General features: G+C 39.8%; 1 protein-coding gene across 2 annotated transcripts in view; it reads right to left on the reverse strand.

Moving 5' to 3' along the window:
* Positions 1 to 2,164: 2,164 nt before the first annotated feature.
* The window catches only part of slc8a4b (solute carrier family 8 member 4b), a 132,543-nt gene continuing 116,235 nt past the window's right edge, over positions 2,165 to 18,472 (reverse strand). Inside the window, exons 14-17 of one of the 2 annotated variants that reach the window (XM_085400317.1) lie at positions 18,219 to 18,254; positions 17,458 to 17,557; positions 15,463 to 15,735; positions 2,165 to 8,950 (exon numbers count right to left, since the gene is read on the reverse strand). In XM_085400317.1, the coding sequence (XP_085256443.1) occupies positions 8,571 to 8,950; positions 15,463 to 15,735; positions 17,458 to 17,557; positions 18,219 to 18,254 (789 nt within the window). In that variant the 3' untranslated portion in view covers positions 2,165 to 8,570. The remainder of the gene's footprint in view (positions 8,951 to 15,462; positions 15,736 to 17,457; positions 17,558 to 18,218; positions 18,255 to 18,472) is intronic. The other variant, XM_085400318.1, reaches the window with a different exon arrangement.

Below are 18,472 nucleotides of genomic sequence, written 5' to 3' on the forward strand. Positions count from 1 at the left end.
GCAGCTGAAAAGCTGTGCTGAATCCTGACGAGATAATTAAGTGTCAGGCAGTTGTGTCAGTTCACTGAAATTAATGTGAAAACATAATGCACCAAGAAGTAGAGCTTGCAGCTTGAACTCATCCTACCTTTTTTACAAGGGTAACGCAATTGAACTGTGTTTTCCTACATATATATATGTATATTAGGGGTGCAACGAGACACAAAATTCACGGTTCGGTTCGATATTTCTTCGATACAAAAATGTTCATGCCTTTTTAATTTGTTAAAATTATAAATATATATTTTAACTCAAAAGTACAGTTTTTAAATTTAATGTCGCTGAAACAACAAAATAATAAAAAAAATAAAAACATCTACCTGATTGAGAAATTACTCCTCTTTGGAAAAGAGAGTTTATAACAGAGAAATCTTTCCAAAATAAAAGCTATACTATACGCTTCTTCTGGGCTATATTCTCAGCAGCGTATTAAACATATCAGGTCCCCATAAGGAGAATCATGTGCTAACGGCTGTCTAAATGACTCGGGTAAAGTTTGTAGCATGCTGCTTGTTGTTTTTGTCTGCTTCCACTTGTCTTTGCACTAGGATGATGTCGGAGTAAATGTGCAGTCATATTTGTTGTGTTCCCACTAGTGCTGTCAGCGTTAATCTCGTTAAAATGACATTAATGCCATAAGGCGGCAAATCTCCGTTAACGAGCAACCGCGTGGGGCTGGACGGCATTAACATGTTAACAAGCTAACTGCGCTAACGCACTAGTTCCTATCAATTGAGCATTGCGTGGCACATCCGACATACTGTTTTACTTTTGTCCATGACGCGCTTGTTAGCCCTGCGACAGACTGGAGACCTGTCCAGGGTGTACGCCTCTTGCCCTATGACAGCTGGGATAGGCTCCAGCATCCCCCGTGACCCTGAGAAGGATAAGCGGAAGCGGATAGATGGATATATGTACAGTCATGGAGGAAAACAGCTAAATGCAAATTAAAAGCATGATAAGTGGATTATGTTTCCTTTAAAACCTGACCTGTATAATGTTGTCATACCTGAAAAAAAGCCGTTAAGTTTGGCTATGATCAATCCAACATGGTGTCTGGCAGCAACGTTGTCGCTTATTGCATCTCAAAGAATTTTGTCATAAAGCTTCTCACCTGTTTGCATCCATCCTTTAAATTACTGCCATCTTATGGCCACATTTGGCAGTTGTCTGTGGCAGGTGTGATTCTGCTTGACTCCGCTTAATATTTCTGCAACACTGTGTTCAACCTCCACATCATCTAAAAATTCCCTAAAATACTCCAATTATAATTTCAAAAAACAAAAAAACAAAACTTTACAAAGTCATGCACAGAACTGAATTCAGTTCTGTTTCCCTTTTTATAAGTTACTTAGATCATGATGATCAGACTGTAATATACTGGATCTCTGTTGAATACTTTTATCCTCCACATCTTCTAGGAACTAGTTCATTCATATCTCAATATATTACAAATGCTTGAACCAGTTCTTATATTTCACTTTTCTACTCTCCCCAGCATACCTCATTCACCAATTCTCAACCATTCACACAAACACTTTAAGCTTTCTATCTAACACTTACCTACATTCACACTGATGGATACATCGGAGAGCAACTTGGGGGATTGAACCACAAACTTTCCAATCAGTAGACCACTTACTCTACCCCCTGAGCTTTAATCATCCCGTACATAAATATATTCAAATAGACAAATGTTGTTTTAGTGATAACATGGCCAATCATTTTGATGACTTTGTTTGCTGATGACACAGTCATGTTCAGAGGTTTGCAGGTAACCCACTCTCAGAGTAGCACATCATTAGATCCTTGAGCTACAGGCCAATATTAATGTTAATGAAAAAACTGTTACAAACCATGTAACAAAAAACTGTCAGCTGGTTTTAAGTTTAAAACTCTCAGCCTGAAAATGGCTTTTAATTTTCTAAATTAAGTAAAATATTGCTTTTTCTGGATGTCTGCTGCAGAAACTGTAGATGAACATTTTTATAGATGATTGCAATTACAGGTATACACTCAGGGTAAACACTTATCTCAAGTATGATTGATTTATTTACTAAAATAAGCATCTTAATGGTGAAAAAAGACTTTCTCTCCATTATTAGAAAAGAAACACATTTCTGAGCATTTTCCAGTCACGTTTTATTTAATTTTTGAAAAAAAAGAAAAGAAAAGTTTGGTCTATATATCATGTTTCATATCATATCATTTTCAGCATTTAAAAATACTCTTTACTACGACATTTCCAACATCGAACGCTGTATTCTGAATGACTTTAATTCATGCAATAACACACTCTTGCACAGTATGATATGAACAGCTCACACACACACACACACACACACACACACACACACACACAATGAAAACAATAAGAGTACACTCTTATGTTCTTGTTCTACTTTGTGAGGGATTTTTTTTTGTATCAATTACAAAAATCACCAAAACAACACAAAACAATGCAATGAAAAGCACAATAATAAAATGAATGAAAAAATACCAGATGTTTATATTAAAAAGCACTTTGTGAGCTCATAAATAGGGCGGCGTAAGTATACATTAAAAAAAATATAAGGTAGAGAGCAACGTAGTGGCTAACAATGGAGGGGGTGAGAACTGGAAAAAAAGGGAGAAATACTCTTTTATTTTTCACACATGGATACACTACATATGGTTTCAAACCAGAAATGTGGCAAAGCACAAAAATGCTAAAAATGTGTTCTTTGTTAATTTGTTCATGTGTTACAACAGATTTTTTACATATATAAGCAAACATTTGGTAAAGTATACAACAGACTCGTCACTGTGTGAAACAGACTGATGTCTTCATGCGCCGAGACACTCAAAGTTCTTGAAATAAATTTTTACTCTATATAAATGAATACAGACAAAATATTCCAAATTATCATTGACAAATAGCTCTGTAGTAATGATTTACACTATTAATACTCAGCTCATTAGACTGATAAGTAATGAATAACATTCATTTTTTTCAAGGTTAGGTGTTTTGTCTGTATTTATTCATGTTTTTTTTTAATTTTTTTTATTTATTTTTAAATAATTTAATCATGTCTTCTATTTTCCACATGGATCAGCTCCTGGATATTTATGTGATCAAATAATAGTTTGAAAAATAATACAAACTATGGAATAATAGATCTTGGAAAAATGAATGAATGACAGTAGCAAAACACTGCTGCTGGTTTCCAGGTTTACCTGAAAACAAATACTCTTAAATAATCTTTCCATTTCAAAATTCAGATATTATCTATTCAGATAGATGCAGTACATCTGTTAAACCCCACAAAACAAACACAGGCACAGACCCTTTTTTCACAACCGGTTGAAAAAGTGAGGACAGACCAAAAGGGTCTCACTTTCCAAAATGTCCTTACTGTAGTGGTCTACAATACCATCTGGTCCTCACTATGATAGCTGGACTAGAACACACACACACACACACTGCAAATCATATCATTACACTTGATTGAATGAGTTAAATATTTTTAACAGCTGTTGTCACAATGTAAATACTTTTAAGTGTTAGATTTTTTCCACATGGTTCCATTTTCATCTTCTGAATTTTTTCATATGAATTGATGATGAAATATTGTGTGCAAGAGCGTGTGTGCCTGTAGTCATCAGTCAGTCAAGAGATGTGGAGTCTGTGACCTCAGTGTACGACAGGCACTGCCAAACTCCACTCACATACACACGCATATTCGTTTTTAAAGAAAGGTGCCAGCTTTCCAGTCTCGATAGACAGCCAGATCGATTATATATATATAATCTTATTTGACAGGTACAGACACAAAGACACCTTATGGGGGTAGAGTACCGGCCACAATTTACCTGCCTCTCTATCTCCATTTCAGGCGCACATGCAGGCATGTACACAAGGGAGAAAATCAAATTTCCAGGCCTTTTTACTGTGGGTCAGGTTGGCATTCAAATTCATTAATCTAGCATATGGGAGTCAGCTAGGGACACGTGGGGTGAGCCCTTGTAAGGAGATTACAACCCACACAGGTGCACCAGCACACAAAAAGGCACAGACAGACACAGACATACAATGGATACACATGCAAACGACGGGAGGCAAAAAACACATGTTGAGTAATATACGTGTGACAGGGGCATTGTGTTGACATTGTTTAGGTCCATTAGGTGAGTGGAAGGGTCACTGCAAAGCAAATGTGGCCACTTTTGTCCTAGAATGAAATCCTGGTGGGCGTGGTCTCAGCAACGTTCCCACTGATCAGTTGTGAGAGATGACTGGAATGGTCTGAGCAGTCAAATAATCTCAAATTAATCGAACAGACTTGAGATTTTGGACTGATATATTATCACCATTGTCAAAACACCAAATTAGAGAATCTTCTGGAAGAATCAAGCTGCATGAGAACTGAAAGCTAAACAACTTATTTCCTTTTTTTAAACGTGACAGTCGTCCATAGTCTGTCACATTCATTAGAACAAGGGCAAGTGAGAAATATAAGAAAACCTCTCTCTCTCTCTCTCTCACACACACACACACACACACACACACACACACACACACACACACACACACACACACGAAGTGTCTCGCACACACCAGCAACAGTCAAGAAGACAACGGCTAGCAGATAGATGGTCGCTAAGCAACAGGCAAAAGACTAAAAATATGGTCGCATTTCTTCATTCACTTAGAGAGCAGGCACACGCACAAACTCACACACACACGCAAACACTTTCAGTCGTCCTCCAGCAAGGCTTATCAACCTTTAAAAAGCCTACATTTCTAAATCCGTCCCAGTATTCCTGTGGCGTCAGCAGCACTATTATCCTGCCCACTCATTCGGAAACTGGCAACTGTTACTGAAGCTTAAGTCATTGAGAAAAAAAGAAAGAGTTTGGCCCTAGTAAGAGGCTGGCAGGGGCCATGGCAATGTGCAAGTCATGCCAAACATTGAAACACTGACCTCGGTCGTGGAGGGTTCAGGCCTAGGTTTCAACATATTATGTGCTGAGACCAAATAATTACAGATCATTAAAGGGTGTGAATGTTAAATGTTAAAATGAACAGCCTCAGCCGTGAAATTAGCAATTTTAGCCTCGTACAAATATGACTAATTCAAGAGATTTTTAAAGTTGTCGTTTTTTTTTACTGGTAAGGCTTAAAGTTAGGGGCGTGGACGCTATCTCAACCTATCAGGCAAATGTCAACGTACAAACACACATATCTTAGTTTCACTGTGACTTATCATTAGTGCTGTCAGCGTTAATCTCGTTAAAATGACGTTAACACCATAACCGCATTAACGCGGCAAATCTCCGTTAGCGAGTTAGCGCGGATCGCCCCGTGCGTGGGGCTGGACGGCGCTAACGTGTTAATGAGCTAACGCATTAACAAGCTAACGCATTGTCAATGTGCAGCCCCATGCGTGGGGCGATTCGCGCTAACTCGCTAACTGAGATTTGCTAATGCGGTTATGGCGTTAATGTCATTTTAACGAGATTAACGCTGACAAACTATCAACAACCCACTGAATACTTCCAGTTCACATCTTCCCAATGTGGCAGTTTGCAAAATTTGGCTTTCAGACTATCCCCACCTTTCACATGGACAGTAGAGTTGCCTTAGGTTGACTTAACATGACCTCAGCATCTGAAAGGCTGAAAACGTCTTGACCAACGCCCTTTTCTACAGGTGTTGGGACAGGACATGTCATCATGTTTAACTTCTGTAGAACAATGTTAAATCTTTGCAGCTAAAAGGAATATGGCAGATGTCCAAACTCTATCATTGAAAGTGGGCTGGGGAAAACAGCCTTCCTTTATTTCCTGCAGCAAAAGATGTACCATAGAAAGAGTGAAGTTGCAATGGATACAGGAATGTTTACCCCCATAGAGCAATGCCTGTTTGCACCAATCACCCACTTATCTTCCATTTCTACATCCACCGAACTTGGCGGGGCTGTATCAGAGGCGTGGATTGGTCACAAATTAAGGCGGCTTTGTCATGTCTGCATTTATACGGGCTGACAGCAGTGAGTGGGCTGTCCATATTTAACAATAAGGATGGCAGGCAGGTAAATTGTTGTTTTCTGTCCTATTCTTGTGTCAGTCAACAAACCAAAAAGCTAAATTATTGTTTATCTCAGGATGATTTTTCTTGAAGATCTCCGTCAGCATGGTGGGTAGTTGAGAGAAAAATCGCCCACTTCCTGCAGAGTATCTCTTTCTATACTGTTTTCAACAAAGGGAAGTTAGCGTTTAATAATAATCTACACTGACAAGCCATATGCCATCCCTTCTGTCCAGTTTCGGTCCAGCCTCCGGGCAGGACCGGGCTATTAACACCACATAATGCAGATCTGGGCTTTGACACTTTAAACGACAGACACGGATGACAAAACAGTTCACACGATACATGGCCTAATATTCTCGCTTTTAGCTATTCTGAATATCTTACTTTCACTTCCACGCACACCACGCCTGAGTTTCACAGAAAAAAAAGTTTCACGAAAACATAATAAATAGCACAGTTTTACCCATAAAATATACCAGATCATTTACCACATATATCTGTAGTGTGAACATTTTTATGAAATTCTTGCCAGTTATTTTGTTTGTTTTTTTTTTTTTTTTTTTACAAACTACAACCAGCAGCTTGTAGACTGCACACTGAAAACGTGATCTGTGACTATTTTCTTCTATCTCATCTTTGGATACACACACTTGTGATTTATATGTATATATATATATATTTTTTTTTTAATTTTTTGTTTAGATTACAAAGAAATGTCCCGACTGGAGCAGAACAGTCATGTGATATTTCAGAGCTGCCATACATTTCCTTCAAAGTGTCTCACTCTCCTGTGGTTTTATGTTCACACTCTTCTTGTTGCATTGGGTTTCCTTAAAAATGTCCTCTCGTTTCTCTTTGTTTCAGAGAAAAAAGTCCACGTGAGTCTTTCTTGAATACCTCCAGAGTTTTACTTACAGAGTGGGTCTTAAGATAGAGGGGATATCAATGACTTCTCGCACACACATCAACGACAGTTTCTGTTATCATGTACAATTAGAAACACTGGCTGTAGTCATGGTTCTGATTTGTCGTCAACACCGTCGTCTCGCAGTCGATCCTTCGCTCCGATTCTTGTGTTGTTCATCGACGGCATCACAGAAGTCCCTGCTTGGCTCAAAGTTGTTCACATTATCCGTAGTTTAAAGTGTAAACAATGCACCTCACGATGTGTCGTGCACAAAGCTTCAGCTTTTTCTTGGTGGACTGTTCTTGTTGGTTCTTCCTCCCCACTTTAGAGATTTCTTCACTTGAATTTGTCTTGTCCATTATCAGATCACGCTGCATTTATACGGTTTTTCATTGTTGTTATTTTTTACAATTGCACGGTAACAACATCAACACGTGACGCCACTCAAAAGTTTAGTAAAAAGTGTGGGAATTTGGCATTAAACAGATGCCAAAATGAAACAGAAACTGGCTCAATTAAAAAGAGGGCAGGTCGGTCGGTGCTGACTACAACATTTCATCAACTTTAAGACTTTATTCCTACGGGGAAGATAAAAGTAAGGCAAGAGCAAGGGTCTGAGGAAAGTGTATGGTGTGTGTAGGGACTATTTTGCACAGTGTACTGAGGAAGAAAAGAATAAAAAGACAAAAATAAAATAAAATGAAAGGATGTTCACTTTTCATCTCGCCCGCAACTTGGTCCCCGCAACTGCAGAATCACCCAAGGGCCCCAAGAGTGTGTATATGTGAGTGTGTGTGTGTGTCTGTGTGCATTTGGTGGAAGAGGGATTAAAAGTGTGAAGTCACTGTCAGTTTTAGAGCTCAAATGTTCAGACAGGAGCGTCCACTGATACAGTAAAGGTGGAGGGAGCGAACGAGTGACTAATACAGGGCAGTAAAAGGTTTTTACCACATATTCTTGTTTATGCTATACACACTTTCTTCTTTCTCTATTTCTGTTTCTTCTTGTCTCATCTTTTCCATTTTTATATCTCACTTTAATACTCACTCTCAACCTATTTTCTCTTCAGAAGCCAGCTGATCGTCTTTTCGTTCCAGCTGTCTTGGCAGTATATTAGGACAACATGAGCCTGTACACTTTGTTGTCAACTGCTGATTTTAGAAGCACCCTCAAAAGTCAGTTTTATACCTTTTTTCCACGATGTTACATTTTAATTTTATGTATTCGAGAAGTTTCGTCATAACTAGACCAGAGGGAGGGGCTTCCTGTCTAATGTAGAATAAATAATTATTAATTTGGACATTTGGCAAGTTTTACTGTTTATGAGGACTCACTCTCTGTTTTTCAGGACAGAGAGGAATGTAGGGAAAAAACACATCTGATGAAAAACTGAAATAGTCTTTGGACGGATTTAAAGATTTCCTGAAAAGTCGGCCCATATCGATCCATCTCGACTCCCTCTTTCAAGACTGCTGCATCGCTCTCTCTCTCTCTCTCTCTCTCTTTTCATATTGGCAGTGGGCCTCTCTCTCCCTCTGCTTTCCTTTCCATTTAAAACCCTGGTATATGGCAATAGGCCTCCAGGGAAGCCAGCAGGATGTAAATCAGCCACAATGAGACAAACATCAGCGACGTTATTATTTTGCAAGTCCGCGGCCCACCCAGCTCGCCACCGGCGACTGTTGCCCGCCTCCGGTACAGAAGCGTGAGCACGCTCACCACAGCTAAGATAGTGAAGAGGGTGACAGAGAAGGCCAGACTTCCTGGGTCCACCTTGAAAGGTTTGCCCTTGGAGCGCCAGGCGATGGCAGCGATGGTCCATGCCACGCCAATGCCCAGAAAGACGTTAACCGCATTGGAGCCGGTGACGTTGCCGATGGAGGCGTCAGCGTACTGGTCCTGGATGGCAGCGACCTTGCTGGCAAATGTGTCTAGAAGAAAGAAAGAAAGAAAGAAAGAAAGAAAGGCTTTATTGTAAAACCCTTTTTTATGCTGCCTCATTTTTAGGGTTCTTTCTTCTACTACGTTCATCTTTTCAAAACCTCAGAGCAACCGCTTCAAACTACAATAGAAAAATCAATGTGCAAGATTAGAACAAGGCATAAAAGCAAAGCATAGACCTAGCGTCAAAACAAGACAATGACACTGTGCCAACCAAAACTATGGAAATTACTTTAATTGAATAAATTTTAGATGTATTTTTGTGAAGGACTTGCTCACAGGCTGCTGCAAAAAGCTAAAGGTAACAACTGTTTTCCACTTAAAAACATACAAGTGAACATCATGTCATTCAAGAATGGAAAGAGAAGCATAAAGACAGGACAAAACTGTGAAGTGGTTGTTCTTTTTTACAGGCAGACACTGATTATCAGTCTAAGAAAAAAAAGTTACAACACCTAGGAAGAAGAAAAGCAACTGTACCGATAACTGAGGACATAATACTCAAAGACAGACAAAGGACGAACAAATGCTTGGGTGACAGCCAAATACAGCAGAAGATTTTATAACCTGCATAATTTAAATATGCAATGCTGTCAAATCCAATCAGTAGATATTTGGTTACACTGGTGCTTATCCAGTCAGCTATCACGAAGATGATGGGGAGTCATACATAAGATTTTATAAAAAAGGTTTGTTGCAGACACTGGAAGTCATTGATGAGTGAAATCCTGACATTTCCGGGAATATCCTACATGTCAGTTAAAGTCAAACTCAGTTCTTCACTCTTGGTAGATCACCTAACACTTGCTGACATCTTATACACCCACAGTTTCTATGTATCTGCAAGCCCCTTTGCAACCACAAAGGTCAGTTCCTCCATTCCTTTTGCATAAATATTATCACGGATGTGTAACACTGTATGTGTAATTGAAAGGATTACACACTCACTTGCCACTTTTTTTAGGTACACCTTGCTACAACGAAACCATTGATACAAACAAACAATATTGTTTAGTTTTAAATGCCTGTGATCTATTGTCCACGAGATCATGCTCTAACAGGAGCAGCACCTGGTCTTTCGCTGCTGTAGCCAATCTGCTTCAAGGTTTGATGCACTGTGCATTCAGAGATGCTCCTCTGCAGACCTTAATTGTATTATGTGATTATTTGACTTACTGTTTAATTCCTATGAAGTCCTATGAAAGCCATTCTCTGACCTCTGGCATCAACAAGACAAAGAACTGACACTCATTGGGTATTTTGCTTTTTTGGATCATTCTCTGTAAACCTTAAAGAGGTGGTTGTGTTGAAAATCTGCTGTTTCTAAAGCACCCACATTCAGCCCATCTGTAAGGTGGCCCTGAGAGGCCAAATGGACTACAACTTAAGAAAAGATCAGCAATAAGAAAAACGCTGCAATAGCACACAAAACACAACGGAAATAGGAAGAAATGAAAACGGAAATAGAAAAAACGAAAACAGAAATAGGTAAAAATAGATTTCTAAAAGCACAAGGGAAGTGTTTCTGGGGAGGCAATAACCCGACGGACCAGTTGCAGGAACCAAAATATGCAATAAGAATTGTGCTGGGAGACACTTAAAAGAAGTGGAGGATCTATCGGTAACTGTGTTAGCCTAACTATTAGCCTAAAAATCTGTCATCAGTATTATATGAATCATGAGAATAAAACACATCTACCATGTTTTGGGCGCCTGCAACTGGTCCGTCGGGTTATTGTCTCCCCAGAAACACTTCCCTTGTGCTTTTGGAAATCTGTCTTTTCCTAATTCTGTTTTTGTTTTTCCGATTTCCATTGTGTTTTGTGTGTTTTTGCAGCGTTTTTCTTATTGCTGGTCTTTTCTTAAGTTGTAGTCCGTTTGGCCTCTCAGGGCCACCGTACATCTGGCACCAACAACTATCAAATACACTTAAATCACCTTTCTTCCCCATTCTGATGGTCAGTTTGAATTTTGGCAGATCTTCTTGACTATGACTGCATTCGCAAATGCAGCTGTGATGTGATTCGCTGATTAGATACATGCAATGACGAGCTGTTGAATCAAAGCAACTTACAAAGTGGACGGTGAGTGTATACTGCATAAGGAAATAACAATCTGTCAGCCACAGTTAAAGTCTCTTAGTCCATATTTTTGTAATCATGCTCCATGGAGCTGAATCAGTGGTTTAATGCTGGTTGCTCAGTGGTTGCCCTGTGTCCAGGTTATATCTTTAGAGAGAAATTTCCATCCCTGTGGGATCCCTGTGGAATGATCATTTCTGTGTTCACATTGGGTCACTGTTTGAGGCGAGAGCCTTTAGAGTTACATTATCAAAATTTATGTGCATTTAAAAAAGCCTCAGGAGGTTTGCGTTGCTCCGCGATACACATTTTTGTCAGAAATGGATTCACTTGCCATATATCGTTTTTTTTATGCACACTGGGCAGAATTAAACATCACTTGCATTAGTTTCAGAGAAGATTTACTAGTCCTGCTGCAATTTACAGTTGTGTTCTGGCATCAGAACAACCAAAATCAATGTAATAAATGCTGTGAAATGCTGTAGGTGTACACTAAGTGTGCTCTGTGGTGCAGGATATGTGAGGAGAAACTGGATGAAAAGCAGAGAGACTACAACTGGGTTGGCAGGGAATACCGGCGGAAGCTGCTGCCAGTTACTGAACGTCTGTTTTTAGACAGGCTGGTGAGAAGAGCCTCAATTTTCATTTGAATGTCAGTGAGATTAGCTGAAATTCGTATCCCAACATTAAAACTGTCCTCAAAATTTTTTCGGGGGGGGGACTGTAATCCTGCTGGGGGTAGACGACACAAAAAACAAGTGTGTGTGTGCACATAGGGGCAGCCATATAACTCCACATTACTGCCTCCAAATAAGATCATCAGACACATGTTAGAGATGCAGTGGGACAAAATCCAGCAGCATCACAGACTCTGAATTAGCAATGTTTCTTAAAAGGAATCAGTTTGCTAAAGAAATATCTTCACTTGTCTAAAAAGCAACTTAAATCCCAATAGGTGCTCAATGAACATTTATTTGCTATTTCATATAAGGCTGTTCGATATAAGATATATATCGGATGACGATATGAAAACGTCTATCGTTTCATTTTACGCTATCGTTTGTTTCGTGGTGTCGCAAAATAAACTGTTTACGGCAATATTTTTCATGACTTTGATGGTCACTGTAGTTTATTAATTTCTTAAAGCTCTCTCTTTCTCTTATATTTAAAATAACCACGCTACAGGCGGATACGCGACTGTTTTTCCACGTTGTTGTTAGCAACAGTGACGGTAAACCCAGCGTGTGGCTCCGCCGTCCACTTGTTTATTTTCCACATAAACCTTTCACAATAAAGCTGAAGATCCTGTTGGGATTTTTCAAAATAAACTGAAATGATGACAAACAGGAAGAGCAGTTGAAACAAATCGAGGACCTTATTTCTAAATGAGGGGCTACCTCTGTAGCATGGACATGGTTTTGTTATGAAAAGTATGACACGGACCAGAAAACTGTACTATGCAAATTATGCAGGAAACTGGTCGGTGAAAACACTCGACTCCAGGTACACGACGCCCAGCTGAAAACACTTCACACGAGTCGAGTTACCCGAGATTCACAGAATTTACAGAAAATTTAAAATTTTTGTGATATATATCTTTGTCGGGACAATAAATGTCTAATATCGGGATATGAGATTTTGGTCATATTGCACAGCCCTAATTTCATATGTTTAAAAATAGAAAACAGAACTGTCATGGTTGTGGGTCTCTGACCCAGTGTTTTGTGTTTGTGGACTTTTTTGAATCTTGATAAGTCATTATTGTGGTATTCTTAGAGTTCTCATATTTCCTAGTTTAGTTTTCTTCGTTTATGAGTTTCTGATTCTTGTGTTTATCCTTTGTGGTTCTGGTTTAGTTTCCCTTATTGTTTTGTCCTCAGTGTTTCCTGTCTTGTTATGATAGTCTCTTGTCCTGCATGCATTGTTTAGTTTTCCTTCCCCTCTCTCGTTGCGTCTGATTTGTTCCTGCTGTGTTTCTCTCCTGTTTCCCTCGTTATCCTGCATGTGTATTTAAGTCTTCAGTCACACTCTGGTCGTCGTGGTCTCCATGTTTGCAGTGTGTTTCTTGTGTGTAGTTCATGTTCCTTTATTGTGTCCTGGTTGCAAGAGTCTTAGTTCTAAACTTGTTTCTTTTAGTGTTTTTTTTTTAATTTTTATTTTTGCACCACATCTGACTTCTTCATCACAGCAAATAAAGCTGCCTCTTAGATTTAAATCCCCCGTCTCTGAGTCCTGCGATCTGGTCCTGCCTAGCCAGCCACACAGGTAACAATGATGAGAACAGCCTGTTTAATGCTGTGGTGAATGTACGCAGACCTACTGGAGTGTCATCTTCTGAACATCTTCATTTGGCTCGTATAAACTCCTTTCGTCCACACTATTCCTGCTAAACGGTCACAAAAATATCTAAAAGTTCTCATTTGATGAACGAGGCTGTGCAGATTTTTATTGTTATACTAAAACAATTTAAATCCTCTGTTGCAGCAACTTCCCACAAAATTCCAAAAGGACTTTCCACAGTGAAATTCATGTATTTAGACCAAAGGAAGAGCAACAACTAAATCAATATTATCCAAAAAGTCAAAAATCAGTTCACACAGAGATAAACTTCAGGTATGAAGCAGCGTATGAGATGAAGACTGCAAACCAGCGTCAGCATTTGTTCACCACGGATGCACATATCAAACACCACTTACCGTTTAAATACCTCAGATGGCTACAAATGAGCTGTGCAAACCTCTTAAACAGGCAGAAACATTTTTGCAGCGTGCAGCTTTCAAACCATCAGCGTTTGCTCTCTAATTGCCTGAGTCTGCAAATTCTGTGTAAATTGGGCCGATAATCCTGGAGTGTGTCTCCAATCAAATAACACAGAAATGCTTTTATGAATCTCGAGAAGGAGGAGGGAAGGGCGCATGTCAGAGAAATGGAAACGAGAGAGCAGATGAGTGTTGCTAACAAGTTTTAAGGAGATCACACACGCAGAAGGCAGCAAACACTCCCTGTGAAAGTCATAATGGCCCGCTGGAGATGCTGCATGCTAACTTGCAGCTCCTCGACAGGAAAAGCACACGTTTTTACCCACACGCACGCCTGATTTCTACAGCATACACAGGTCAGAATGATGGATGATCCAATAGCAAAAACACTAAGAGGAGGAAAGAAAGAGCGGAGTAAGGTAACACCAAGTCAGAGTAACAAATTGACCAGAATGGGGCATGAGAGCCTAACAGATAAGTGGGGGGACTATGAGAGACTAAAGAAGGAACAGATAGAGATCTGGCTGGGAGTGAAAGTGATCAGAGATTCACAACAAGAGGGAAAATGAAAACATTAGAACCTTGCAAAAGGAAACGCGCTGATTTACGGATCTAAAATTCCCCTTCACACACCATAACATGGTTGTAGAAGGAATTGATTCAAACACTACTTTCCAGAGACCTCATCACAAGCCATCCAAGTTACCGCCCGGAAGAGCAGCACAGGAGCCGTTTCTATAAATCATACGAAGGGGCAACAATAAACCTGCTGACGTTAGGAATGAGGCAGGGAATTGAATGAAAGTCTGGGGACGATCTGCCCACTCCGGGCAAGAAAAAAATCCGAAGCTGAAGGCTGTGATGGAGCCGGAGTTTTACAATTATATTTTTGATTTCGATCCTGGAAGTCAAAGCGGCTGCTATTGAAATCAGGCGCAGGAGAGAGGCTTGTGTTTGTTTATTTACATCTGAACTTTGGAGGGAAGACGCAGCTCATTTCATGTCTGGTGAAACGGAAAGCTCGAGTGTGGTGTAATGGGAGGGGAGGAATTTGTAACATGGCAAACGTGGAAAATAATCACTCTGCACCACTGTGGCGTAACACCGAGCCATCTGTTTCTGTTTGAGTCCCGCTAAACCTCTCCTCATACCTGTATTCAGATCAAGCTGCAAGCTGGGAAAATCTTCTTCCTGCTTGTTTTCAACAACCGCACTCATACACAGGCATTACTCATAATAACCCACAATACCACATCTAAATGTAACCATGTGTCTAACTAATTTTTCATTATCTAGCTAAACTAACCCTAACACAATCAGACTAAGAGGTCACACAAAGGTGGTGGTTATGAACTTAATAGGTTAAATCAGGGTTTTTCAATCCAGCTAAAAGCGTGTTCTCAGGAAACGGGTGGTATTTATCCATGCTGACCAATCATCAGCATGGATAAGACACTGTAACCATTGTTGAAAGTTTGTATTTTAACCCAATCTAACCAAGTTGTTTGAAAGGTGAAACAATATAAAAGAAATAAAGATCCCAGACACGTTTTCTGATGTGTTTGATGAGCTGGCCATTGATGAGCGTGTGGTGGTGAATGTTTTGGTGCTTAGATTGGGATTTAAAGTCAAATAATAAGGCTCTTCCCCACTCATCCTCACCTGGCACTGATGTTCCCAGCGCTACAAACACCACAGCCGTCACCGAGTCTTTCAGTCCTATCGTGCAGCCGAAGTGAGATGCCAGATCGCCCGTGACTGCGGTGAGGACGCCGATAAGCGATATGGAGACGATGAAGCAGGCCCAGCCGTTCCAGTACTCTGTGGGAGGGACGAAGGCGAACAGAACCTTCCAGAAGACGGTGAGGAAGTGCATGATGTAGTCGAAGCAGGAGGGCAGCCGCTCCTCGCCGCTCTCCTCCTCGTCATCATCTCCTTTGGGTAGGTGGGAGATTGAAACGGAGTAAAAGTAACAAGACGATTAATAAAAAGGAATGAGACAAAAAGAAGAAACAAGACAGATAAACTTCAGCTTTAACTCTAGTAAGAGACAGAAGTTTGATATCTTTTCTTGTCACATTTATCTCCTAAGTCTCTTGATTAGCTTAGATTAGCATAAAGACTAAAAAACAGCTGATCTATAGCTTTGCTTAAAGCACCCATTTAGCAGCACTTTAAATCTCACTCAATTTGTATTTGACATTGTTTTAAATGTTTTAGTCATGACTTGATGAAAAGCAGCTGGTATGTAGCTGTAATTCACAAAAACTACCCAATATAAGCAAAATGGCTAACTGCCTGAAATACCTCCCCAACCTAACATTTTAATTAGAAGCTAATAACTTACGTCATATTAATTGATAAGCTTTAGAGATTATAGAAATATATTTAAATTAAGAGTGAGGGGTTGTTTTAAGCAACACAAAATGCTGTATTAATTAAATGCTATAATGTACCAATAATTGTGCTATGTTATGCTAATCTAGCTTGCTAGTAGCCCATACTATGCCCATATATGAGAGCTGTTTCATTCAGTCCCATTCCCACCAGTTTACAGAGTCAAGCATGCAGCCTTACTTTCTGCCTTTACAAATATTTGCAAAAGAAAATTTTTTTGAGTGTGATACTGTAATCAAATGTCACCATAGCAACTAGCAAGTAATTTTGATACATTTCTTCTGTCCAAGATATCCCAAAGTGAATTCTAAGGGATATTATTCAATAGTATATAAAACCTGCTCTACTGATTCAATACGTGCAGAGTACCCTCTCATCCAACATCAGTTTCTGCCTACGTATCCCCCAATTCGGATGAATGGGCAGAAATTCCTACAGACACACTCCAAAGAGTGGAAGCAGTCATAACTGCAACTCCATATGTGCATGAGTAACATGCAGGTAGAAATATTCTTTTGTCCATGTACTGCATTTCCTACAATGTCAAACTACTTTACATAACTAAAACTGAATCAGACTTCTGTCTGTGACAGTAAAGAAACAGACTATGAATGTAATAAACGAAGCTTATGCGTAAGTTCAATAGGGAAGATCTGTAGTCACTCATCTGTCTGCTTCCCAGGTGTTGATGGATAATCTAAGCTTAGATTATCCACATCACTTCCACTTTCCCACGCTGTCAAGCTGATTGTGACATCACATGTCTAGTCCAATCAGCTTTCTGCTGGCCTTCTTCTGACCAATCAGCTTTCACTCTGCATACTGTACATCTGTCATTCTTCTTTGCAGTTGCCTTCGTGCAACTCAGGCTCCATTCAAGCCTCCATCTTCATCTCCACCACCAGTGTCTAGACTCTGGGGAGTCCTGCTCTAATCCCTATCACCACTGAGATCCCGTTCTGCTGCGCTGGGCCATCAGGGTCTAACCGCCAAATATCTCAAACTGAATTCTGTATATCAATAAATCACTTTCAATTCCTTCTGATGATCTCTCCTTATCAAAATACACTATAAGGGTCCAAATTAAATGCTGATGTCACGTTTTAAGAAAAGTTCTTTCCCTTCATCCACCATCTTTAAAAATAAAGTCAAGAAAAATGTCAGCCAAAACCACTGTTCATAAATCAAAATGAAGCCCTTTGTGTGTGTGTGTGTGTGTGTGTGTGTGTGTGTGTGTGTGTGTGCGCGTGTGCGTGTTACCTGCACTGACTGTAACAGCATTGACAAACTGTTCCCTCCAGCTGCTGCTTCCCACCACCAAGGCCAAGTTTGTCTTCTTGATCAGCTTATCTACTGTACTCTATACACACGCACACACAAATATACAAACGCACAAATATCAACCATGCCATTGCATACAAATCAGGCAGAACAGGAAAAACACAACCCTCAAGCTGTTAATTCATTCGCAGCTATACAGAAAGAGGAAACTGCTGACTTCAGGCCTTTCGGTTAAAACCCAAACCATACATTCATTGAAATTTTCAGGCCCCGGTACTCCAGGTATAAGGTGTGCTAATTAATATAAAGCTGTGAAATCAGCCGTGCCACATTTTACTTATGCTCGCTGTAAAATTCAGGAAGAAAAAACCTTCAGGCATTCTGCTTCAGTGTTTTAGTCTAAAACAGGCAAGAGAAGAAAGATGATAAAAGATGTTGTAAAAGAGCTGACAGCAGCTAAGGAGCACAGCACTAGCAGTCATTACTGTAACTTTACTGACAGGGCTTGGAGGGAATTCTGAATTTTTTACTATCTACTATGTTAAAAGCATCATAAAATGGTAAATGTGCCATATTTTAGCAGTCATGGTAAGATAAATTACTAATTAATCTCGATGTGTGGCAACGCTTAATGATTTATAGATTGGGATGTGATTAACCCAGGCACCATTAGTACATTTCAGTATTGTACAGTAGATGATTAGAGAACAAGCTTTGCATGCATGAAAATGATGGATTACCTTTTCAGCATGCCTAAGAAGTGTATTTACTGCTCTCTGCACACAGACACACACACACACGCACACAAAATGACAAAAAATGGACACGTGAGATGATGAAATCTGTACGCAGACACACGAGTGGTGACATTTCGAGACCAAACAGAGATGAAAATGACGAATGAGAGGACAAATGAATATGACAATTAACAGGAAAAATAAGTAACGATATGATGACACAAGATGAAGAGACAGGCATCAGTTAGGGGTCCACG

Source organism: Rhamphochromis longiceps, linkage group LG3 (genome assembly GCF_057381845.1).
Source record: "Rhamphochromis longiceps isolate RC_006_pf linkage group LG3, R_longiceps_female_GT1.1, whole genome shotgun sequence".
NCBI classification, from domain to species: Eukaryota; Metazoa; Chordata; class Actinopteri; order Cichliformes; family Cichlidae; genus Rhamphochromis; species Rhamphochromis longiceps.